General features: G+C 32.1%; 2 protein-coding genes across 2 annotated transcripts in view; one reads left to right on the top strand and one right to left on the bottom strand.

Annotated features, from left to right (window-relative positions):
- Nucleotides 1-20,859, top strand: part of LOC113400687 (alpha-N-acetylgalactosaminidase) — a 66,095-nt gene that overhangs the window by 22,164 nt on the left and 23,072 nt on the right. Inside the window, exons 2-3 of the mRNA XM_026640338.2 lie at nucleotides 10,053-10,409; nucleotides 11,204-11,378. Coding sequence (XP_026496123.1) covers nucleotides 10,246-10,409; nucleotides 11,204-11,378 — 339 coding nt within the window. The 5' untranslated portion in view covers nucleotides 10,053-10,245. The remainder of the gene's footprint in view (nucleotides 1-10,052; nucleotides 10,410-11,203; nucleotides 11,379-20,859) is intronic.
- The window catches only part of LOC113400674 (uncharacterized protein), an 83,444-nt gene continuing 67,970 nt past the window's right edge, over nucleotides 5,386-20,859 (bottom strand). Inside the window, exon 4 of the transcript XR_010309511.1 lies at nucleotides 5,386-5,404. The gene's annotated coding sequence lies outside the window, so the exon portion shown is untranslated. The remainder of the gene's footprint in view (nucleotides 5,405-20,859) is intronic.

Genomic DNA, 20,859 nt, shown 5'->3' with positions numbered 1-20,859 from the left:
ATATCAGCCATGCCTATCGTTCTCAAGGGAAAGAAGTTAAAGGGATTCCACTGGTGACAGGACGGCTGGTTCAGTTTTTGCCCAGAACATCGGAATTGCGATTCATCTTCAACATTCTTGCCAGCATTCCACGAGTTCGTGATTTCTACACTTACTATGTTAAGTTTTATTTGTATATAGTGAATAACAACGATAATAATTCCTTAGTAAAATAATTTGTTTTGATTTTGCAAAATATATAAATGTACAATATTCTTTTAAATATATGTTTATATACTGATTGAACGGAAGAGGTTGTAAAATGCATTTAGCGTTTTAGTATTGCAACAAAATTATATAACTATATTTATTTGCGCACGGTATTTTTAAAAGAGCTATGAATAAAATCTTTGACCCTCGATTATTGGCATATACGAAGCTTTATATGACTCATGCAATTGACACATAAATATGGATCTCGTATCACCGTAATTTTTCGTTTTAAGCGCATAGCTGTTTACTTGGAACGAGTTTTACCAGCGTAGACGTTCTGTTTTGGATCAAGTGTTATATATTTTATTATATACTAGTATCTGTGCGCGAGTTAATCAAATAAAAATCTATATGCCATTCCAGACTGGTATTTATGTCTGTGCCAAATTTCATAAACATCCGTTCTGCCGTACTGATTGATTAACAAACATCCATCCATCCGAACTTTCACATGAATAAATATAGTAAGCAGTAAGATTAATCGTCCACTCATGTTTGTATATTGTCGCCCCTCTACTCTCCACCATATGATTTGTAATGATACTCTTTTTTTAATTGATCTAAAATTGTTTTCTTTTTTATTAGATTCAAATATTTAATTCGACTTTAGACTCAATTCTGTTCGCCCTACATGTTCGTTATTACCAAGCTTAATATCTAATGCATAAAAAAAGTTTATAACTTGGTTTGTGTTGGTACCACCTACTCATCAGATATTCTACCGCCAAACAGCAGTACTCAGTAGTATTCCCGTTTGAAGTATGAGTAAGGCAGTGTAACTACAGGCACAAGAGACATGTCATCTTATTTCCCAAGGTTTGAGGCGCATTGGGGATGTCTAGAATAATTAATATTTCTTACAGCTCTATTATGTATAGGGGGGTGGTGACCAAGTCATCCTACCATTGTCATAAAAAAAGTTTGCAAGTAATTTCAACCAATGAACCGCCACCATGTTTTCTTCAGGACATTCATTTAATTTAAACGATTTTAAACAAATTAAGCATATGAAAACTTAGCTTTGGTTATTCAGGGTATGAATCCACGGTCTAATTATTGCTATTGTATAATAAGTATGATATAAAAATCCACCTATCACTTCAATTAAAGGCTTGAAAAGGAAAGCATCCTATTACATGGGATACAAATCTGTCAATCAAGGATTTCCACGTGTACGGGCAGTCTTCATTATAAATATAAATCTTGTACTATGATATTTATTCCTCTTTCAATAAAGACTAAAATAGCATTAACGTAGTACTGTCTTGTATAGAATTGTCGAGTGTACGGTGTTTGGACGTAACAACTGGACCGAGCAGCGTGTTGGCCGGTTTCTTACATAAAATTACGTAAACCCGTAGGTTGATCGCTCTACCGTCACGTGACTCGGTAATTAATTATTGCAAGTAGCTTGTTTTTGTTTATTAAAGGAAATGTCTTTTTTTTTATAACATGGGCAAGGCTCATTAGCAATTTATTCGCGTATAAGTTTGTGCATGATTTCTGACATGTAATTTGATATTGTAAGCGTCCCACTACTGGGCTAAGTTCCTACTCCATTTGAGAAAAGATTGCAGGTTTCCTTCCGATATAATTTACCGCCGAACACACCTGAAAATTTATTGGTGCTTACTCGGAATTAAATTAATAATTACATACAATTTTCAGTCAAAAATTCGGATAAATTTGTGCTAAGGTTCCACTGAAGTCTAGTCTAGTCCAATTCGCCACTGAATCAAAATATAATATCAGATCATTTTTTTCTTAACACGAGGTCTCTATACTGTAAACATAAATCCCATTAAAATGATTTCCATGCAAATGTTTCATGTAAATCAATTAAATTAGTAATATCAGTCAATCAATTATAATTTACGACAACGGATGCGCAAAACGTCCATTTTAAATTGAAAATTACACGTACTTTTGTAGTATGACCGACGTGATTGACATTTATAGGTTAATTTTCAAATATGCAACATCAAATGTGATTACATGACGTAATGACAACCGTGGTTTACGATACTTTTATTTACCTACTGGCAACACTGGTCACGCGTTGCTGTGGCTGCTTTGCGATGAACTATATTATTCAGCAAAAATCTTTGAAACGCGCTGAGTATAATAGTACATCCTGTATATATCTCACGGCTGGGCTAAGGCCTCTTCTCCCGTCGAGGAGAAGATTTGGAGCTTATTCAGTCACACTGCTCTAATGCGAGATGCCATTATATATACATGTGGTTGAAATTCGTTGAAATTAGGCACATGCTTTCATCGCGATGTTTTCCTTAACCGCCGAGCACAAGATCAATTATAAACACTAATTAAGCACATGAATATTCAGTGTTGCTTGCCCGGGTTTGAAATCATCAATCAGTTAAGCTACACGCGTTCTATCCACTGGGCTATATAGGCTCTCGGCTGATTATAATTGTACAATATATCAAAACATTCAGCGCCTTTTTGCGTAACGCGTGTTCAAAAAAATACAGTTATATATATAGACGTATAAATATATAGAAGATGTTTTTAAATTCAATCAGATGTTCATTGGAGCTTAATTTTTATGTTATATATTAATTAGTATCTATTATTATATTGAATTGAGAATTAATTATAATATATTAATATTAGATCTACATACTTAAGATGTATAGAGACTTAATTAGATTATAATGAAAAACGATATATTCAAGAAAATATTTAGCAAATTAAACCGACCTAATATACAAATTATAGCAAGCTAGTTGTTGCCCGCCGCTCCATTCGCATTTTAGGTGATTGTCGTTAGTTTTTAGGCATAAGCTTATGCCCATAGCTTTTTTCCTTTCTTGGAAATCAATCTTGCTTAATACCAAGTTACATCAAATTCGGTCGAGTAGATTGGCCATGAAAGAGCAACAGACAGAGTTACTTTCGCATTTTTAATATTAGTATAGATACACGCGCTCTAAAATATTGTACTTATTGAGTTATTAAAGTGTATCTATTAAAGTTATTTTTTATTATACACATCTTAAATTCTTGGGGAGTGGTTATTTGTAATATACTTCTAGTAATTTATATAAAGACATGTTTCATTTGTTACTGTTAAATATAATAAAATGGATCGAAATATTATTTATATAGAGCAAATATACTTGAACATACTCATACACTATAGTTTATGTGAACAGTTTCATCACAATATCCATCACCTCCGGGGTTATATTAATAACTATAAAGCGAAATTTAGTCGGAGAATAAGAGAGGTCTCTCGTTAGTACGGCAGAGTACCTACTAATGTTGCTATTGCTTCTGCTCCACCTGATTCAACCCTCCATACCGATTTCCTGCGGAGCATTGCCGACACGATTGCTCGTTGGTTACCCTTCAAAACCATCACCGGTTGTTAAATAACAGAATGTACAATGTCACAACAAGTCTCGTCATACTTAACCATTGACCTTATTTAACTTCTGCAATGTGTTATACTTATACGATTACAGATTAAAAATTATGATTGCTCAGCCTTGGACGGTTTTGCAACTAATATTGCGGAAGCTAACGAGGGTTACATTTGTAAAATCGTAAATCAAATTGATTTATTGTATGCTAAAACATTCTCCGATACTTAAAATATGTCACAGTTGAAACTGTAACTATAAATTAAATAAAAAAACTAAGAGTATTTTATTATTATTGTTTTTTTTTTTAATTTAATGTTTTTGTTGTATTTGGGCAACGACCTCTGTGATAGATAAGGTAAGAGATTTAACTTGATGTTATCCTTTTAAGCAACAATTTTTTATATCAATTAAATCATTTTAATTTAATCTGAATTGGAATTGGTTGATGACAGCTGATGACGTGATATGCGACCAATGAGCAAGCATAGATCAATCATGATCAGTATTTAGCCAGATTAATAAATCTGACTTTGACAAGCGTTCTAGATACTTATGTCGTGGCTTATGAAAAAGGTATGAATCTATTCACACAGTTCATTTTTGTTAGATTATTTTACACACATAATTTAAAGCATTTAAGTTGTATAATTCGGAAGTGAATATAAGTACCTAATAACCATTAATGATAACTCAAGTATCGGATCGTATTGCTTCACATATTACCTTGCACTACACTGGCTATAAAATGTATTCGAAAATAATCTTTATTATTATGATCATAAGAATTAAATAACCATACACTTTTGACTGATTTAACTTTAAAAGGACAGTCTATTAGTTTTATTACTGTTTGAAATTACAGTTTTAAATTTCGAACGTCCGTTATTTAATACCTAAATTACGTAACCTACAAATTATGTTTAAGGTGATATTATTTAAACAATTCTGACTCATTCTTTCGAATGTCAAATTAATGATGGTAGCAAGAGATAAATATATTTAACTGAACACCCGCTGAATTGACTAAAGTCGAATATGTATAGAATATATTTATACAGAGTGGAAACTCGAGATAGGGCTGGCTTTTTAAACCGCTGTCACTACATGAACACCTTTAACGCGATAACAATAAAACTTTAAGGTCGTTTTTTTCAACGTTTATAAGTGTAGCGTTCGAAATTCGAAAATCCGATGTATAGGATTTCACTTCCGTTGCGTGTACTGAATAGAGCGCATTTTTTTTTGTATTAGTCTTTTTATTACTTATATTATATCTGTAAGTCAATTTGTAATGATATGAAAGAAACCGAAAATGACATTTATTAGATATAATTTATAGAGATGTATATGAGTCAATAATCAAAATCAAAATATTCTTATTTCAAAGAAGTTCATAAAAGTTCTTTAGAATCGTCACGTTACAGTGTGAAATAAAATGTAGAGCTACCATGGACCTGGAAATACATTCTACTGAGAAGAACCAGCAAGAATATCAGTTACTATTTTCCAACATTTTATGTATTTTAATAATATATTATATAGGTGCGAATATGGCAACGGTAATAAGAATAAATTAATGTATAAAATGTATTATATTTCTTATTTTTAATTATTATGCTTTTGTTTAATTTATATTTTCAATAATTACATTGTGTAATATGATAATGCATGGTGAGACTATCTGTAAGTAGTAGAACTTTTGCCTTGATTATTTTGAAATGTAATTTTTAATTTTTTTTATTTTGGATGTGATATTGTATCTTCTTTTGGTTGTCTTAATGAAAATAAAATTTACATTAAATATGTCGATATTATTGGAATTAATTAATTTAGTTAATTACACAATAAAATAGGAATATGCTTAATAAAACTGTTTTGTTTTAATGTGATAGAGCGAGATTGCTCATCGGCTAGAACACTTTAATCTTAACCGTCAGTGAGAAAAGTTCTTAGCCCAGCAGTGGGATACACTTACGTGATTAAATGCTCTTACTCACTTATAGTTAAAAAACAACTTTCCAACGAGAACTTGAACTACTTATGTGTTATGACCTAAAAATAATTCAGATTAAAAATTGATTGATATTAATATTTCAATGTAAACGACTTAACCAATGTCATAGCACAAATATTACATATATATAGTTAGTTGCAAGACAATTTAAGTCTTGCAACTAATGTACCTACTTGCTAAGAGTTAACAGCCACTTTTAGTAAGGTCATTTTGTGCAAACTTAACAATTTATAGCCAGACATACTATATTAGGTAAGCAAAACTTTAAATATATTTCAATTTGAGGTAGCATGGATCCAGTAACAAGGGATACTAAAATATTAGATAACAAGATTGAGGGTGTAAGAAGCAATTTATACTTCTTGCAGGATCAATATATTTGGACGAAAATGACCAGCAGCCCAATAGCGTGTCTGCCATAAAACAAATTAAAATAAAATAATACCGTCTATGCCCACGTCATTCCACCCTCCCGACGTCAAAGACATCCTAAGCCGAGGTCTGGCCTCACAGGAGGCACCCTTAGGACGCGTGTATTTTGAAACCTTAAAACTCGGCTTGAGCATTTGAATTCACCCGGTAACGCTGTAGGGGCAAATGGAACAGGTAGGTCCCCGCCGCCCATCAACAATGGCGCTGTAAGAAATATTAATTAACCTTGGGAACTAAGATGATATGCCCCTTGTGCCTGTGGTTAAACACGGCCTGTTACTAACCGGAACACAACAATACTGAGTACTGCTGTTTGGCTATAGAATACATGATGAGTGGGTGGTACCAACTCAGACGGGTTGGCACAAAGCTCTACTACCAACTTCAATCATTCCTCACAACTCCAAGGCGCTACCAACCTTGGGTACCAAGATGTTATGTCCTCTGTGTCTTGAATTACAGTGGCTCACACACCAAACCGGAACAAAACAATAATAATCTGTTTGGTGGTAGAATATATGACGGGCCAAAATCTATAATTACATATCATTACGTACAGAAAAAAATGTAACCGGAACTTAACCACAGAGTATAAAGCAAAAAACAGTTTCTGATTACACAGATTAGTAATCAATCGCATATTAGATCAAATTTCTTATAACGTCAGCGTAATCCGTTACAGTTCGACGGATATGTCTATTTTTGTAATGTTTTTTTTTTTTTAATTAATTTGCAATAAAGACTTCTTGAAATATGATCTTTATCTAAATTATTATAAAGACAAGATTGCATATCATGATCGCTGGAAACGATATATCTTGAGTCAAAACTCAAATTCAATGGATGATATAAAATCTTTTTTTTTTAATATAAAACATTACACTTACTTGTTTAATTTTCTTATTAAAAACTATCACCGGTTCAGAAAAGAAAATACTGGCGAAAGATACTAAGCGATTTTTTTGTCAGTTTCTAATTATTTACATATAATCACTAAATTCTTTGCATAACATAGTCAGGGTATATCGTTTTGTTACCAAAGTATGCTGACATTATTTTGCTGATTTTTTTTTTTATTTAGCAATACAAGAATTTTGAACGCTTTCTGGGATTCTATCGTGAAGCCGTATACATTGGCTCACAAGAGTTACTAACTCTATGCAATCGAGTAACAGGAGTAATTAGTTTATGTTTGATTAAGTAAACAATTGCTTTAAGGGGGTTATTAAAAAACCTAAAAAGGGTACAAGTCATAGAGTAAATAAGAGTAAGCTATAATATATACTCATTATAAGAATAGCTTATATATTTGTTACATAGATTAAAATCTATATTTGTTAATTTTTGCGTAACCCACGCGGCTTTGAAGCATCTACTCGATTACACGCCCCCTGTAGCTTGCTTATTTATACTCTAAGATACAGTCACGCATGTTCATATGTTCAATGTTAGCGCTAACAGAATCAAAAAGTTTTTTCTTACGAATAAATAGAGTTAATACATTACTCGTCACCGTAGTCGTAAAATAATAATTCCATTCAAAACTCTGATATATTAAAACAAACGAACACAGAAACACAATGGCATCATGGCACGCCATAATATGAACTACATAAATCATACCATCATAATTATAATGCGGAAAAAATACTTCGAACAAATTATTGCAGGGCATAAAAAGAGTCGAATGGATGATTTACGTACTTTAATATAATTATGATTGTTTTATTGAAGTCTCTGTATTTGTAAAGGTCCGGTTATACGCTCGCTTGCCGCTTATTTGTGCAAACCAGTTTGCGCGGGTAAGCGCTGTATGAACCTGTGAGAAAATTCACACACTTATATAGCCTTTTCCAATCGAAGTAGGAACAAAGATAAACAAACCATATATTTACGTATTTCATGTGATTTGCATTTGGAATTGTCGAGTTCAGCTATGTATTAACACTTTTACATTTAACTTCTTATATCCACTTTGATTTTACTTCCAAAACTTCGATAACAGTGTATATCACAGATAAATCAAGCTCTCGACTAATGATATCGCGTCAGTTTGCTGTCAAATGTTGTTTACTTGGCTTTTCTCCTGTTATGGTTGGAATATAGTATAGATCTATTCACTCAGGAAGGCGCACCCCTCTACATTAAATTAATATTTTTTTAATAAAATGAACTTAACAAACAATATTATATTTACATTTGTTTGGTGTATTTAATCTTATTCGTCTCACGCACACTAATATATTTTGTAAACACGAACGTCACTTACTCCTACAATGTATGCCGATATAATTGTTTAGTGGAGGGGCGCGCCTTCGTGAGTGAATAGATCCATACCTATACACAACCATGACATTTTTGCAATAACATTAAATTATAGGAAAAAATATTATAACAACCACTTTTTTTTATTATAATAATTAAAAATAAATTAATATTGTTTTTCTTTATGCATATATTATAACTATTATTTTTCACGTACAACGTACCGCTAAGCAATCTCTCTATTGGACTGCGGAAATAAGTCAGCACGTGTAGTCGGACCATTACACAAGTTTTTTTTTTAATGGCTTTAATTGTACCATCTGTCTGATGGGAGGAAACGTGATATAATTTCTGATCTGATAACCATAGTGGTTATAGATGAATCATAGACAAGAGCTTTTTAATGTGTTATTATTATCGATATCGAATATTTTATAAAATATTTCCTTAGAAATTATTATTGTAATGTATATAATTTAATTGTATACGATGTAACGAGTATATAATATTTTATATAATAATAACACAGACGACATCTTAAAACAAACATTTTATCGCGAAACGTTACGATAGTTTGTGAACGTTTGTTTTGAAGTAAGTCTTGTATCAAGTTTTTATGCAGTTTATTCTAGAATTAAAAACACCAGATGGAGGTTTGCATATCCATATTGCGTATAAGATGTCCAAACGTCTTTAGATATATATTTTACATAAATTATAATTATGGAATTTAACTTTATTCATTCATAATATCGACACAGAGGTTATGTAAATATATTATATAACATGTACCAATTCGGTTGATGCTGTGTTCGTAATATGATAACGCAATTGAGGTGTTTTTTAATTTAGGTACATGACCCCTTGTACATAACACCGAGCTTCTGACTTTGCAAAGTTAATACAACCTGGGAGAATGTATTCCGCATTTTTAATTTCAAATATTTTTTTAAGATACAGGTATAAGGGGACAGGTAAATTTTCCACCTGATGGTAATTGGACACCACCGCCGCCAAATATTAATCATTCCTCCCTTTATTTGAAAGAATAGCTATAATACCCCATTTTAGTATATAACCCAAGGGATCAGGACCGAACCTGCGACTTTTAGATGGCCCGTAAAACATTGCGCAATTAACATCACTTCTGATTCCCTTGATGTTGTTGGTATTCCGAACCCCTTTTTTGTACTAAATATAATCTTGTAAAATGACTCAAAATTCTACTTCAATAAAGACGTTGACTGAAAAAAAATCTAAAATCGATGAATATCTTATTGCTTAGAAGATTTTTAGAGACATCTATAGGGAAGCCCTACAATTATTATTAGTTTTTACTGCATTAGTTAATACTATACGTTACAAACAGCCAATTAATTATAGTTTCTACTGTTTCTTTGGGTATTGGCATAAAATAAAATGTTCCTCGAACAATGTGTTAACATTAACAAAAATAATTATTCTGTTCAGTCTAGTTAAGTGCAACCATACAAATTCTTCAACCCAAGTCTTGTAGTGTAATACGTATATACGTTCAAACAAAGGTCGAATCGGAACTACGACTATTTAACGTAAACATTTATTAATAGATAATAATTGCATTCTCGCCATTGACATTTGAAATAGGAAATAATATCTGACCCAAATAGAGTTCACGAACTGTTTTAATAAATAACATTTACTTTTATTTGTTACAGATAATCTCTGAACTTCACATCATAGATAAACTCTATTCAGAGGCAAACTCCTTGCTCCAACCTCAAGGCTATGACAGTACAGTGACAGTCTCGTAACATACGGTATCTTGAAACAAAATTTAATAAAATTATGTTTATTGGTTCCTTTAAAAGATAGTGATTGAAATTTATTACGTTTTCCGTTAAATTTAAAATGGCGTCGTGGAAATCGTGGACAGTTTTCGTTGTGGTGTGTCTGTTAGGGAAGATATCGGGGTTGGACAATGGGTTGGCATTAACCCCACCGATGGGATGGCTGGCGTGGGAACGCTTCAGATGCAACACTGACTGTAAGAATGACCCTGACAACTGTATAAGGTAAGTTTATATTATATTAACTCATTTCAATTAATCTCAAATGACTTTTTTCAATCCGTTTTCTGTATTCATTGAGTTGTATTAGCATTATTAATAATTAAATAATCAAACTCAGAAAATAGTTCACATTCATTTACTAGAGAAAATTATGATCAATTTAGTGTTCGTTACATGTAACAAATTATTCGTTTTCACTTATAATAAAAGCGACGACAGTTAGAAGTGATTACCGAGAAATATATCTTTCATGCAATAATAATAGATTGTGTCTTATTAATAGTATTGATACATTAAGAGTTTATTTTATTTAAACTCTATTTTCATCTGTCACTTGAAATAAATCAGAGTAAGTGTTATGGATAAAGGCTTCCTCTTTCTTCGAGGAGAAGGCTTTGGAGCTAATTGTTTCAATGCAGAATTTCATTTAAATAAGATAAAATGAAATGAGATACATGCAACCTGCATGGTTTGCATGGCATCCTCAGGTTGTTTGCCTTCACTGCTCACGGCAATGGCAATACATTGGTGCTTGCCTGGGTTTGAACCCACAATCATCGGTTAACATACAGGGGTTCCAGCCACTCGACCACCTCGGCATATCTATCTATAAATAGTATAAAACATACACTTGGTCGAAGGGCTTGTGGCAAGCTCCGCTGGGATCACCACCGCACCACGCACTCATCAGATATTATGCCGCCAAACACCAGCATTAATGTGTACCGGTTTGAAGGGTCGGTGAGCCAGTGTAACTACAGGCACAATGGACATAATATGTTGATATATTTTCCCAGTGACCGTCTCTTCCGTACGATGACAGACATCCTCGTCAATGAGGGCTATGCGGCTGCTGGCTACGAATACATCAACGTGGATGACTGCTGGCCTGAAAGGGAACGTGACCCCAGGGGTCGCTTGGTACCTGACAGAGAACGATTCCCCTACGGAATGAAGAGTTTGTCTGATTATGTGAGTACTTACTTATTTATTTAATGAATAAGGGGTGGGGGAATGTTTTCATATTTTGGGTGCCAAAGTTGATATCAAAATCCTTGTTAAATATAAATGCGTTACACTTGCTTTGATTGGCAAAAATTTAGTACCGGTTGGGAATTTTTCTGCCTCGCACAACCACTCTGTGGAACCGCTGGCGGTTTTTCCGAACGACTTGGGAACCTTCAAGAAAAGAGCGTACTCATTCCTTAGAGGCCGGCAACGCACCTGCAAGCCCCCCGGTGTTGCAGATGTCCATGGGCGGAGGTAATCACTTTCCATCAGGTGAGCCTCTTGCTCGTTTGCCCCCTATAAAATAAAAAAATAAAAAAATGAATGTATCTTCGACTAGAAAAATAATTTTAAAAACTATTTTTTTCTACGGTTCCCGAATTAGTGTTACAATAGCTTGTTCCACCACGCTGCTCCGATTCGGGTAAGTGGTTTCACATGTGGCAGAATTTCATCCGCCTACCGTGACCATGATATCAATTAATTATAAGTATAAATCAAGCACACAACACAGACTTGGATTTCTCCGTGTATGAACCAACAATAATCATTCAAGATTCACATGTGTTAGTACGATCTCGGATCAATACAAAAAATAAATAATGATTTATACTTACGAATAAATTGTTTTATAGAAATATATTAAATCTGCTATTCACTAATAATTCATATGAAAAAGGTTTGTTTAAAAATAAAATTGTTTCAAATTATAACGAGCGTGTCAAACAATCAACTTATCATATTGTTGTGTTGCGTGTGCGCAGTTATTGTCTCCGTATGGCATTTAACGATCATTATTACGAGTAAATCACTTACAGAGATGCATTTCAATGACATAATAAGCGTACATTGATCTTAATCATACGTGATGATAGAATTTTCATAATTGTATTTTTTTTAATTGTTTATGTGCATTTTTTTTATTTTCTAAATGTGCACTGAAAATACGACCGTGTCCTCTTGTAAGTTGTCTTGTGTTTTTTTTCTAAAAGCCTACATAATTGAATACCAATTATCCCGACTTGAAAATAGGAACTTTATTCTTATGCTATATTTAAACCGATGAGATGTAAACATTCGCCAACCGATCTATATCGCCGGTGCGATGCTAATGCATTGCTCGACATACAATGCGTATTTAAATGACTGAAAATATTTCTAAATCTATGTCTTTTTTATTTTTCAATCGTTCTTCATGTTTGAGTCTTCAAAAATATCTGTGTCTTGGATAAATCCGAAAATTGTAACTTTGTTTAATAACCATTTGTATGTTTAATACCACTACGGACAAATGGACAATGGACAAATGGACGCTGATAATTATATCAGCGTCCATTTGTTTGGTGGTACGGAACCTTCATTGCGCGAATCCGACTCGCACTTTTCAAATTTTTTATATATTATGTATTAGATTATATAATGAAGCATTTATAGATTTTCACTTTCAACGTTCAATGTCAAAAACAAACAGTAAAACTTCTAACAACGGTACAATTTCTTTTCTGCTATCCGTGAGAAGTGTTCGGAACAATAAGATTCTATGAATCGACACGACAACAATGATTAGGGTTAAAGACCGAATCATTCCATTCCGTTCAGTTCACTTGAATGAGTGATGTAACTTTATTATTGAAAGAAATAGGAACTTTTTATACTGAATTAATATATAAAATATTTTTGTTTCTCTTTGTATATATTTTTATACTAATTTCTGCCCACAATTCGCTCGTGTGGTATTTGCAGGTGTTTGGGATAAAATGTAACCTATCTGATATTCTAGACATTATATATTATTTATTTTAAAAATAAATTAATTCTATATTGATACATATATAGATGATATATACACTAATTAAAAAAACATTCCAAATGTATTTTATATTTAAAAAAATATATACGAAGCAATATATAAACCAGTTTATCAAACAAATATACATTAGCATTTAACGGAGCATTATTACGATTTTATTGCTTAAAAACAGTTATATAATGTTCTGTCTTTATAAAACGACACTTTTATTTGAATATCTTTTAAATTGATGATTATGAGATAAATTTGTTATAATAAAACTATTATCTGTTTTCCATGGCTATATCCTTGTAAGATTTATGTCGCTAGCCTGTCCTGGCTTTACACGTGTAGAATAAAAGTCTACAGAAAACATTTATGTCGTACTTACTAGTTGCAGCTTCGCTCGCGTAAGGGGTTGGTCGTCAGGAGTAAGGCAAAAAACTAGGCTTTATTCTTCCTTGGGGTTCAAGCTTTCATATAATTTTTTTTCAAAATCGGTTTAGTTGTTTCGCCGTGAAAGGGCACAGACAGAATTAATTTCACAAATAGTGTAGATTAAATATTTTTGTTAGTAGGTTGTCAGGCGTTAGGAATGAAAAAGTAACCCATGTTCTTCCTTGGAGTTTAAATTTACTCATCATTGCACCAAATTAGGTTCAGTGGTTTGGCCCTGAAAACGTTACGGTTCCTACTGGTAGTACTCGTCTCTAATGTTAAATTATACGATTCAGTTTTTAAGTATTCGCCTGCAGTTGAGCCAAGTTTTCAGCCAGTTGTTTTTACACTTTAATACCTGATTCTTCTCACTGATTAAATGTCACAAATTGTAAGTCGAGATAGCCAATAGAAAATATTTCCGATAGAATGTTGATAACTTCATGTTTATGTTTAATCGTGCTCGGCGACATTTTTGTCTAAAATTTAGAAGATATGGTACTCGCCTTATAGTCGTTGCTGGGAAAGTTAATTCCTGAAGTTCTACAGTTAACTTGGTGTGATTGTGTTAATTATTTCGGTGAGTGTATAAAATGTTGTAAGTGAAAATTGTACAAGCTTAAAAACTTTTACTATTAATGGCGCCTTTGTTACTTCACAATGGTAACGTGGTGCCAACTTTAACATTGTGTAACGGAGAAATTGTGTCTTACGTCACGACATTTTACACAGGAACATTTGTCAATGGAAATTTATTATATTCTTTTTTTTATTAAATAGTTAATCGGACGAGCAAATGCAAAGGCGGCTCGCCTTATAGTAATTGATGTATTAAGCATTTTTTCTTTAATACACCACCAACATTGAGAACTAAGTTATTATGTCCCTTATGCCTGTAGTTACACTGGCTCACCCTTCATTCCAGAACACAACATTACAAAGTATTCCTGATTATATATCAGCTGAATCTCCGGCTTTACCCGCGCGAAATTTGTCAAAATTTACCTACAGGGCACAAATCGTCACCCCTTATTTTACCCATTCGGGGAATGAATTACAAAATTAGTCTTTATCGTTCCCCGTGACTCAATTTCCAAAACAAATTTCCTCTAAAGCGGTTTAGCGGTTTAAGCGTGAAAAGTTAACAGACAGACCTTTGCATTTATACTAATTAGTTTAGATTTTAAACATAACAATAAACAATACCAAAAATAATTTTCCCACGTTACATTGACGAAATAATCTGTGCCCTCTCGGCGAAAAATAAAAGCCACGATTAAAAAAATAAAAGAGTATTTTTATACTATTCATGCGTTACGTTACGATGTTAAAGTAAACGTTAAACGGTTTTCAGAAATAATTTGAATTGCAATTTTTTAATCAATGTAAACATTTCCAACTCGTGCACATAATTGATATTTATACTGTAATAGCGGTATCGAATTACTTTTTTATTAATTTATTCTAGAAAACAAATGATAAACAATATTACGCAATGAATGTTACACAACTAGACGTGAAACTATACGACAGAGGGATAAATCACACGGATCGTGGCCGAAGGTCGAGAGTTCAAACGGTAGCAGGTTTTCAAATAAGTTAGCCAATTACGAAGACGCAAACGTGTACTAGCTATTTAGGTAAATATTAAATTTTATATGGTTATTAAGAATGTGACAAAGCCGTAAAAGTTCAAAACCATGTATTTTTTTTTAAATTAAATATAGAATCGTTACGCTTGGTTGTTGATTGTCAAAAATCTACCACCGGTTCGGAAATGAATATCTCGGACCTGAGAAGAAGCCGCGAAAGAAATTCATCAGGATTTTTTTTTAAAGGATTTTTTTTTTAAATTATTGATTTCATACAACAAGTAGCCTGGAGACGATCATTCCAAGGTGTGCAATAAACTACTAGTAAGATGTCATTAGAGCCCTTAGCACACAAAAGATCTTTCATCAACATAAATAAATAATACATAAAAAAATACAGTCGCAAAACTATGTGGATATATAAATCTATAATCAAAAGAGATATATAATAAAAACAAACAACAACAGGCTCAAATGTTATCCACAGTTTTTTTTATATATAAGTAGAATATATGTATAAACCCAATTGTAGAAGTTATTCATGGTAATGCACTTTTTTCTTTTTTTTTTAATTTAAATTTAGAAGGTAAACGGCCGAAGGAATACAGTTAAATTCTAAGTATCTAGTAAGTATATATCAACATTCTTTATATCCTTAATACGCCGCGATTTGGTCTAAACCATAACAGAGAATTTTGCCTCGTTAAAAATTAGGATAAAAGTTTAAATCTTCATTTTACAAGTCACGAGTCCATCTACATTTTGTGTCCAGATCACAATGTGGGGAGTTAGTACTTGTTGCTTTTCAGGCTGGACATATTATATACATTTAATTGTATTTGATTGACATAACTTTTTTTTTTTTTAATATTGGTAAAGGGTAACTACTGACTTTCTTGCTGGTTCATTTTCTTTGAATCTACATTCTGAACCGATGGTACATTTAATATAATTCTGTAAAATTATGATTCAATACTGCTCGTAAATGTCTACTCGAGTAACGTACCTATATCTTTATTTTTTTCGACGTATAACCTCGATGACGTAAAAAAACAAATGAATGTCATTTCATTCTACTTTCATCAATTTAAACTATATCGACAACTTTAATATTATAAATGCGAAAGTAACTCTGTCTGTTGCACTTTCATGTCTAAACCACATAACCGAATTTGATGAGATTTGGTGTAAAGAAAGCTCGGACCCAAAAGACATGGGTCATTTTGTACTTAAAACCCACGACCGACACGCACTTGGGCGAAAATTGTTGCCTATCAATTTTGTTGAGGGGGGAATTAGTTCAAAAATGATGTATAAAGTGTAGTAAGAAAGAGGGGGAGAAGTTGGTATTCAACTAAACATCCTTCAATCCCTCGCTAAACAACGTATAAAGGCATGGATTTTAATTCGAAATTCGAACACTTTATTTTTTTCGAATAAAGTGTTCTAATTTTAAATATTAGTTTTTAATTAGGTCTTTTTATTTTAAACAAAACAATCAGTCTCGTATCCAGGTACTTTCACGACAACAGTGGTTGAATGTATATGAGCTACGGTTAAAATCTATTAACTCAAACAATTTACTTTGCGTTTGCGGTTTGAATGCTGCGTTACAGCTTTAGTGCGTCAAAGCTAAATCTAACGGCAATAATTGCTTCCTAGAATTATCATGAATATTAAAATACCTTATAGAGGAAATCTATCGGTCTAGTAATACATTTATTTTTAATTTCGTTCGAAAATAATTTTTGTGTATAATATATGTACCTACAGTAAAGTAGTTACAGCACGCGACTTTGCCCACGTTGTAAGGGTCCTTCCTTGGATTTCAAGCTTGCTACATACCAAATTTCATTTGGTTCAGTGGCTTGGCCGTGAAAAACAAGCAACAGATAAATAGACAGAGTAACTTTCGCATAATCGTATAAATAAATAAATGTATATATTTCTCTTTGTGCGTCAATCACGTGAAAACTACTGAACCGCATGAAACCGCGTATGAGACTATGACTAAACGCGGAATCGTCTGTAGACGTATATATAGGCTACTAATATTTTGAATCCTTCCTCATTTTTATTTTATGCCCAACAAAGCTTTAGTTTATTTCATAAAAACAATTCTACCGCCACACATCGATGTTCTGTATTTATTGTTTGGCGTATTAAAGGGGAGATTCAGTTAGTATAGTTACGAACAAGAGGGCTATAAGTTTTTAGTGTTTAAGATGCGTTGTCGGTTTAAAAGTGATATACTTACATTAGTATTGTCTATGGGCGGAATTAAGAAATTGGATAATAAGTTCGCGTGCGAAATATAATCCTAAAAATTAAAAAAAAAAACGATTTTGAATTAAATATTCCGTTTTTAATTAATTACTTATTTATAAACGTTTGCAAATTATCTAGACACGTGGTAGCGTGTCAAGCCAAGTTCAAGTAGGCTATAATATATTCTCCTAAGTTATAAGAAGAAATGAAATTTTGTGTAGTTATAAATAAATTTCAGGACTGACCATTGAATTTGGCACCCGTTTAGATCTCACTTCTTTCGGCGTTGAAGTCAACAACCAAGGTCTATATCATGATATTGAACTTGGCTCTCATTTCACATTTATGTTTTGATGGGTTCATATTTCTTCATACGTATTTTCTAAATATTTTCTTTTTGTTCTATATTTGTTTATTTTTAAATGTATGGTTAATAAGTGATGTATTTTAAATTAAATTATTATACTAACTTTCATTGTTCACAATACTCATCGAATGAATATAATATAATTATTAAATGAACACACACAACCACGAGTAACAGCACGTTAAGTATGTTTGCCGTATAGTAAGTAAGTCAATCAAGAAATTAGTTCGTAATCGCGTCGAACGCCCAGAGCGTTTTTCAGTCCAATTTTAGTGAAAGTGAATTTAATGTCGTTACGAAGTAGCAATTTGATAATACAAACTTATGAGTCTCACAATCGCATTCGAACAATTTACACTGGACTACTTTTACTTTTCAACCAAGTATTAATCGTATTAATTTAAGAAATTCATCGAGTATATTGTGTGTTCGAGAAAGTTCCAGATTGATTTGTTTTTCTCTCGTTTTATTGGACTTTGAAATTGATGGACTTAGATTAATTGTTTTTTTTTTATGTGTCAGTCGATTATTTAGTGATCTGTGATTCCAACAAAATTTTGAATTAAGACGATTTTGAGAGGATAAAAGATTTTTAATTAAAAATTTTAATACTGGTAAGTTTTACATTAACGTAAATTCAATATTTTATGACGATTTTTTTTTTCAAATATTGACTAAATTGTTATAATACTTTGTTTAATGTTTAAACCATTCATTTATAATATATTTGACAAATTATATCGTATGAGAATAATTACGTAAAATGTAATCAGTAATGTATGATGACTGATTCAATTTTCTTTCTCTGTCATAATTATGTCTGTCTCATTGATTTAGTATATCGTGAATGATCTCGTTTGATCAATCGACCGTTGATGAATCCATCATTTTCAACGGTCGCGTCACTTATGACTGACTTTATTGACTGACGGTTATATAAAATGATCAATGGATCATTTATCGCTTATAACTCTTCAAATATGTATACGTCTAAATAGACACTCCAAAGTTGAAAACGCCTCGAAAAAAAAATGTGACCAACATATACAAGTACACGAACACTAGTAAAGAAGTATGACGTTTGGTGAGTGTCAAGTGTAGCAGTCACGCACACCGAGTTAATAAAGTTGCCTCATTTGTCTTAGTTATTTTGTAGTGCGACACTCAATCTAAATATATAAACAAAATCTAAGGTATAACTCAAATATGTATGAATATTGAGTACAGTTTTGTGTACGGATAGTAAAATTGTCTAACTGACGAGTATATTTCGTACTTGTTACTAGTATGTGTCACCTTTATACACTTACCGGCCGTTATTTGTAATTTTCTCATCCGTAAGTATCAAAGCAACGGTTCTAAATAACTTATTGTAGACAATTGGACATATCTATAAGCGAATCGAATTATAATTGACCATTAATCAAGTTAATTGACAAGGCACAAGTGATTCTTCATGGTTAATTTCAATTCATCTCGTGTTCGGTTAAAAGAAAACATCGTGGGGGAAAACGTGTGTGTCGGATGAAATTGTACCATGTCTGTATGCTTTGCATCAGTATATCTTGTATATCTATTAAACATACATCAGATAAATAAAATATTCTGTATGTAAGCACGCGCTTATCTCGCGAACAGACAAATTGATTCGCAATATCGTGATAACTAGTGTATAATATTGTATAGTTTATTCCGTATTTATGTCTAACGTTTTGTCATTAAACTATCACCTTGAACTTAACCTTTTCGGAGGTGAAGAAACTTTGCCGGTGGGATACGAGACGTTTTGTTTTGTCAACATATTAGCGCTAGGAGGTAAACGACCATTGAAGTATTTGTCACTTGATATGTTTATTTATATCTGCCATTTCTAACTTACTATATAATAACGGTATTAACGTAATTATATCTGTATTTTTTTATATATTGTATTTATAAGTGGATGATTGTATGTCTGTTTAGAATGCATATAGTTCAACATAGTTGTATCGGGTACGGTGGAAGTTATCAAATAATATATATTCATGTTAAAAATGGGAAAGTATCTCTGTCTTCGTGTTGTTCTTTCACGGCCAAAACATAGAACTATGTGTTCTCCATGAAACTACTTTTTTATGTCTAATACCTGACTTCAAACCCTCTAAAATGCGAGCAAAATCGTAGAACAGCTAGTATTATATATACATATATACGTACTCATTAAAGCATATTTTATTTACTGTTATCGCTTAAAAGTTATAGAGAGACAGTTTGGTGCTTCAATAAACTGTCTTTGTATGCAAAGGAAAAGACTGAAACCTGCTTTCTTTTAAATACAAAATTTTAAATAAGGTTTATAGTTGACCTAACAGATATATTTAAAATTTTAAAACCCGGTCTGAAGTCTGAACCGTTGTCATACTAATGAATAATAACTAGGAACTCGTTTAAAGAAATATTTTATGACAAAACAAAGGAAATAAATTATTTTTATTATAAATGATTAAACCGCAACTTTGTTATGATGGGATTATAATTGAAGATGACGACTATGATCATTTTCAGTCTGTAAATATTTGATCCAGAGTTTTAGCAATATCAATGCGTAATGTTGTAATCGAAATTAATACCCTTAAGTGATATTTATTTGTGTTTTTTTTTTTAATTTTCCTTATACAATTTATTGTAAAAGGACCAATTTTTAAAGTTCTTATATTGTCAAATTACTAAACTACTAAATAAATATGTTTAAAATTATGGCGGAGGGTTAGGATCGATCCTGCGACTTTTTACATCAAACCGTAAACCATTGTGCCATCGACGCTTATATAAATATAAATAATTAATATATTATATTTATTAATCGGAAGACTAAAAATAAATTACTGTTCGATATTACTTCTAGCAATGTAGAGTCTATCCTAAACCAAATGTCATATTTACTTTAATATGTTTAATCTCATTTTTATTATAATTAACATAAATATATATTAACGAGCGCCACAAGCTATG

This window comes from Vanessa tameamea, chromosome 22, assembly GCF_037043105.1.
Source record: "Vanessa tameamea isolate UH-Manoa-2023 chromosome 22, ilVanTame1 primary haplotype, whole genome shotgun sequence".
NCBI lineage: Eukaryota > Metazoa > Arthropoda > Insecta > Lepidoptera > Nymphalidae > Vanessa > Vanessa tameamea.
This window is presented reverse-complemented; position numbering and strand designations above follow the sequence as displayed.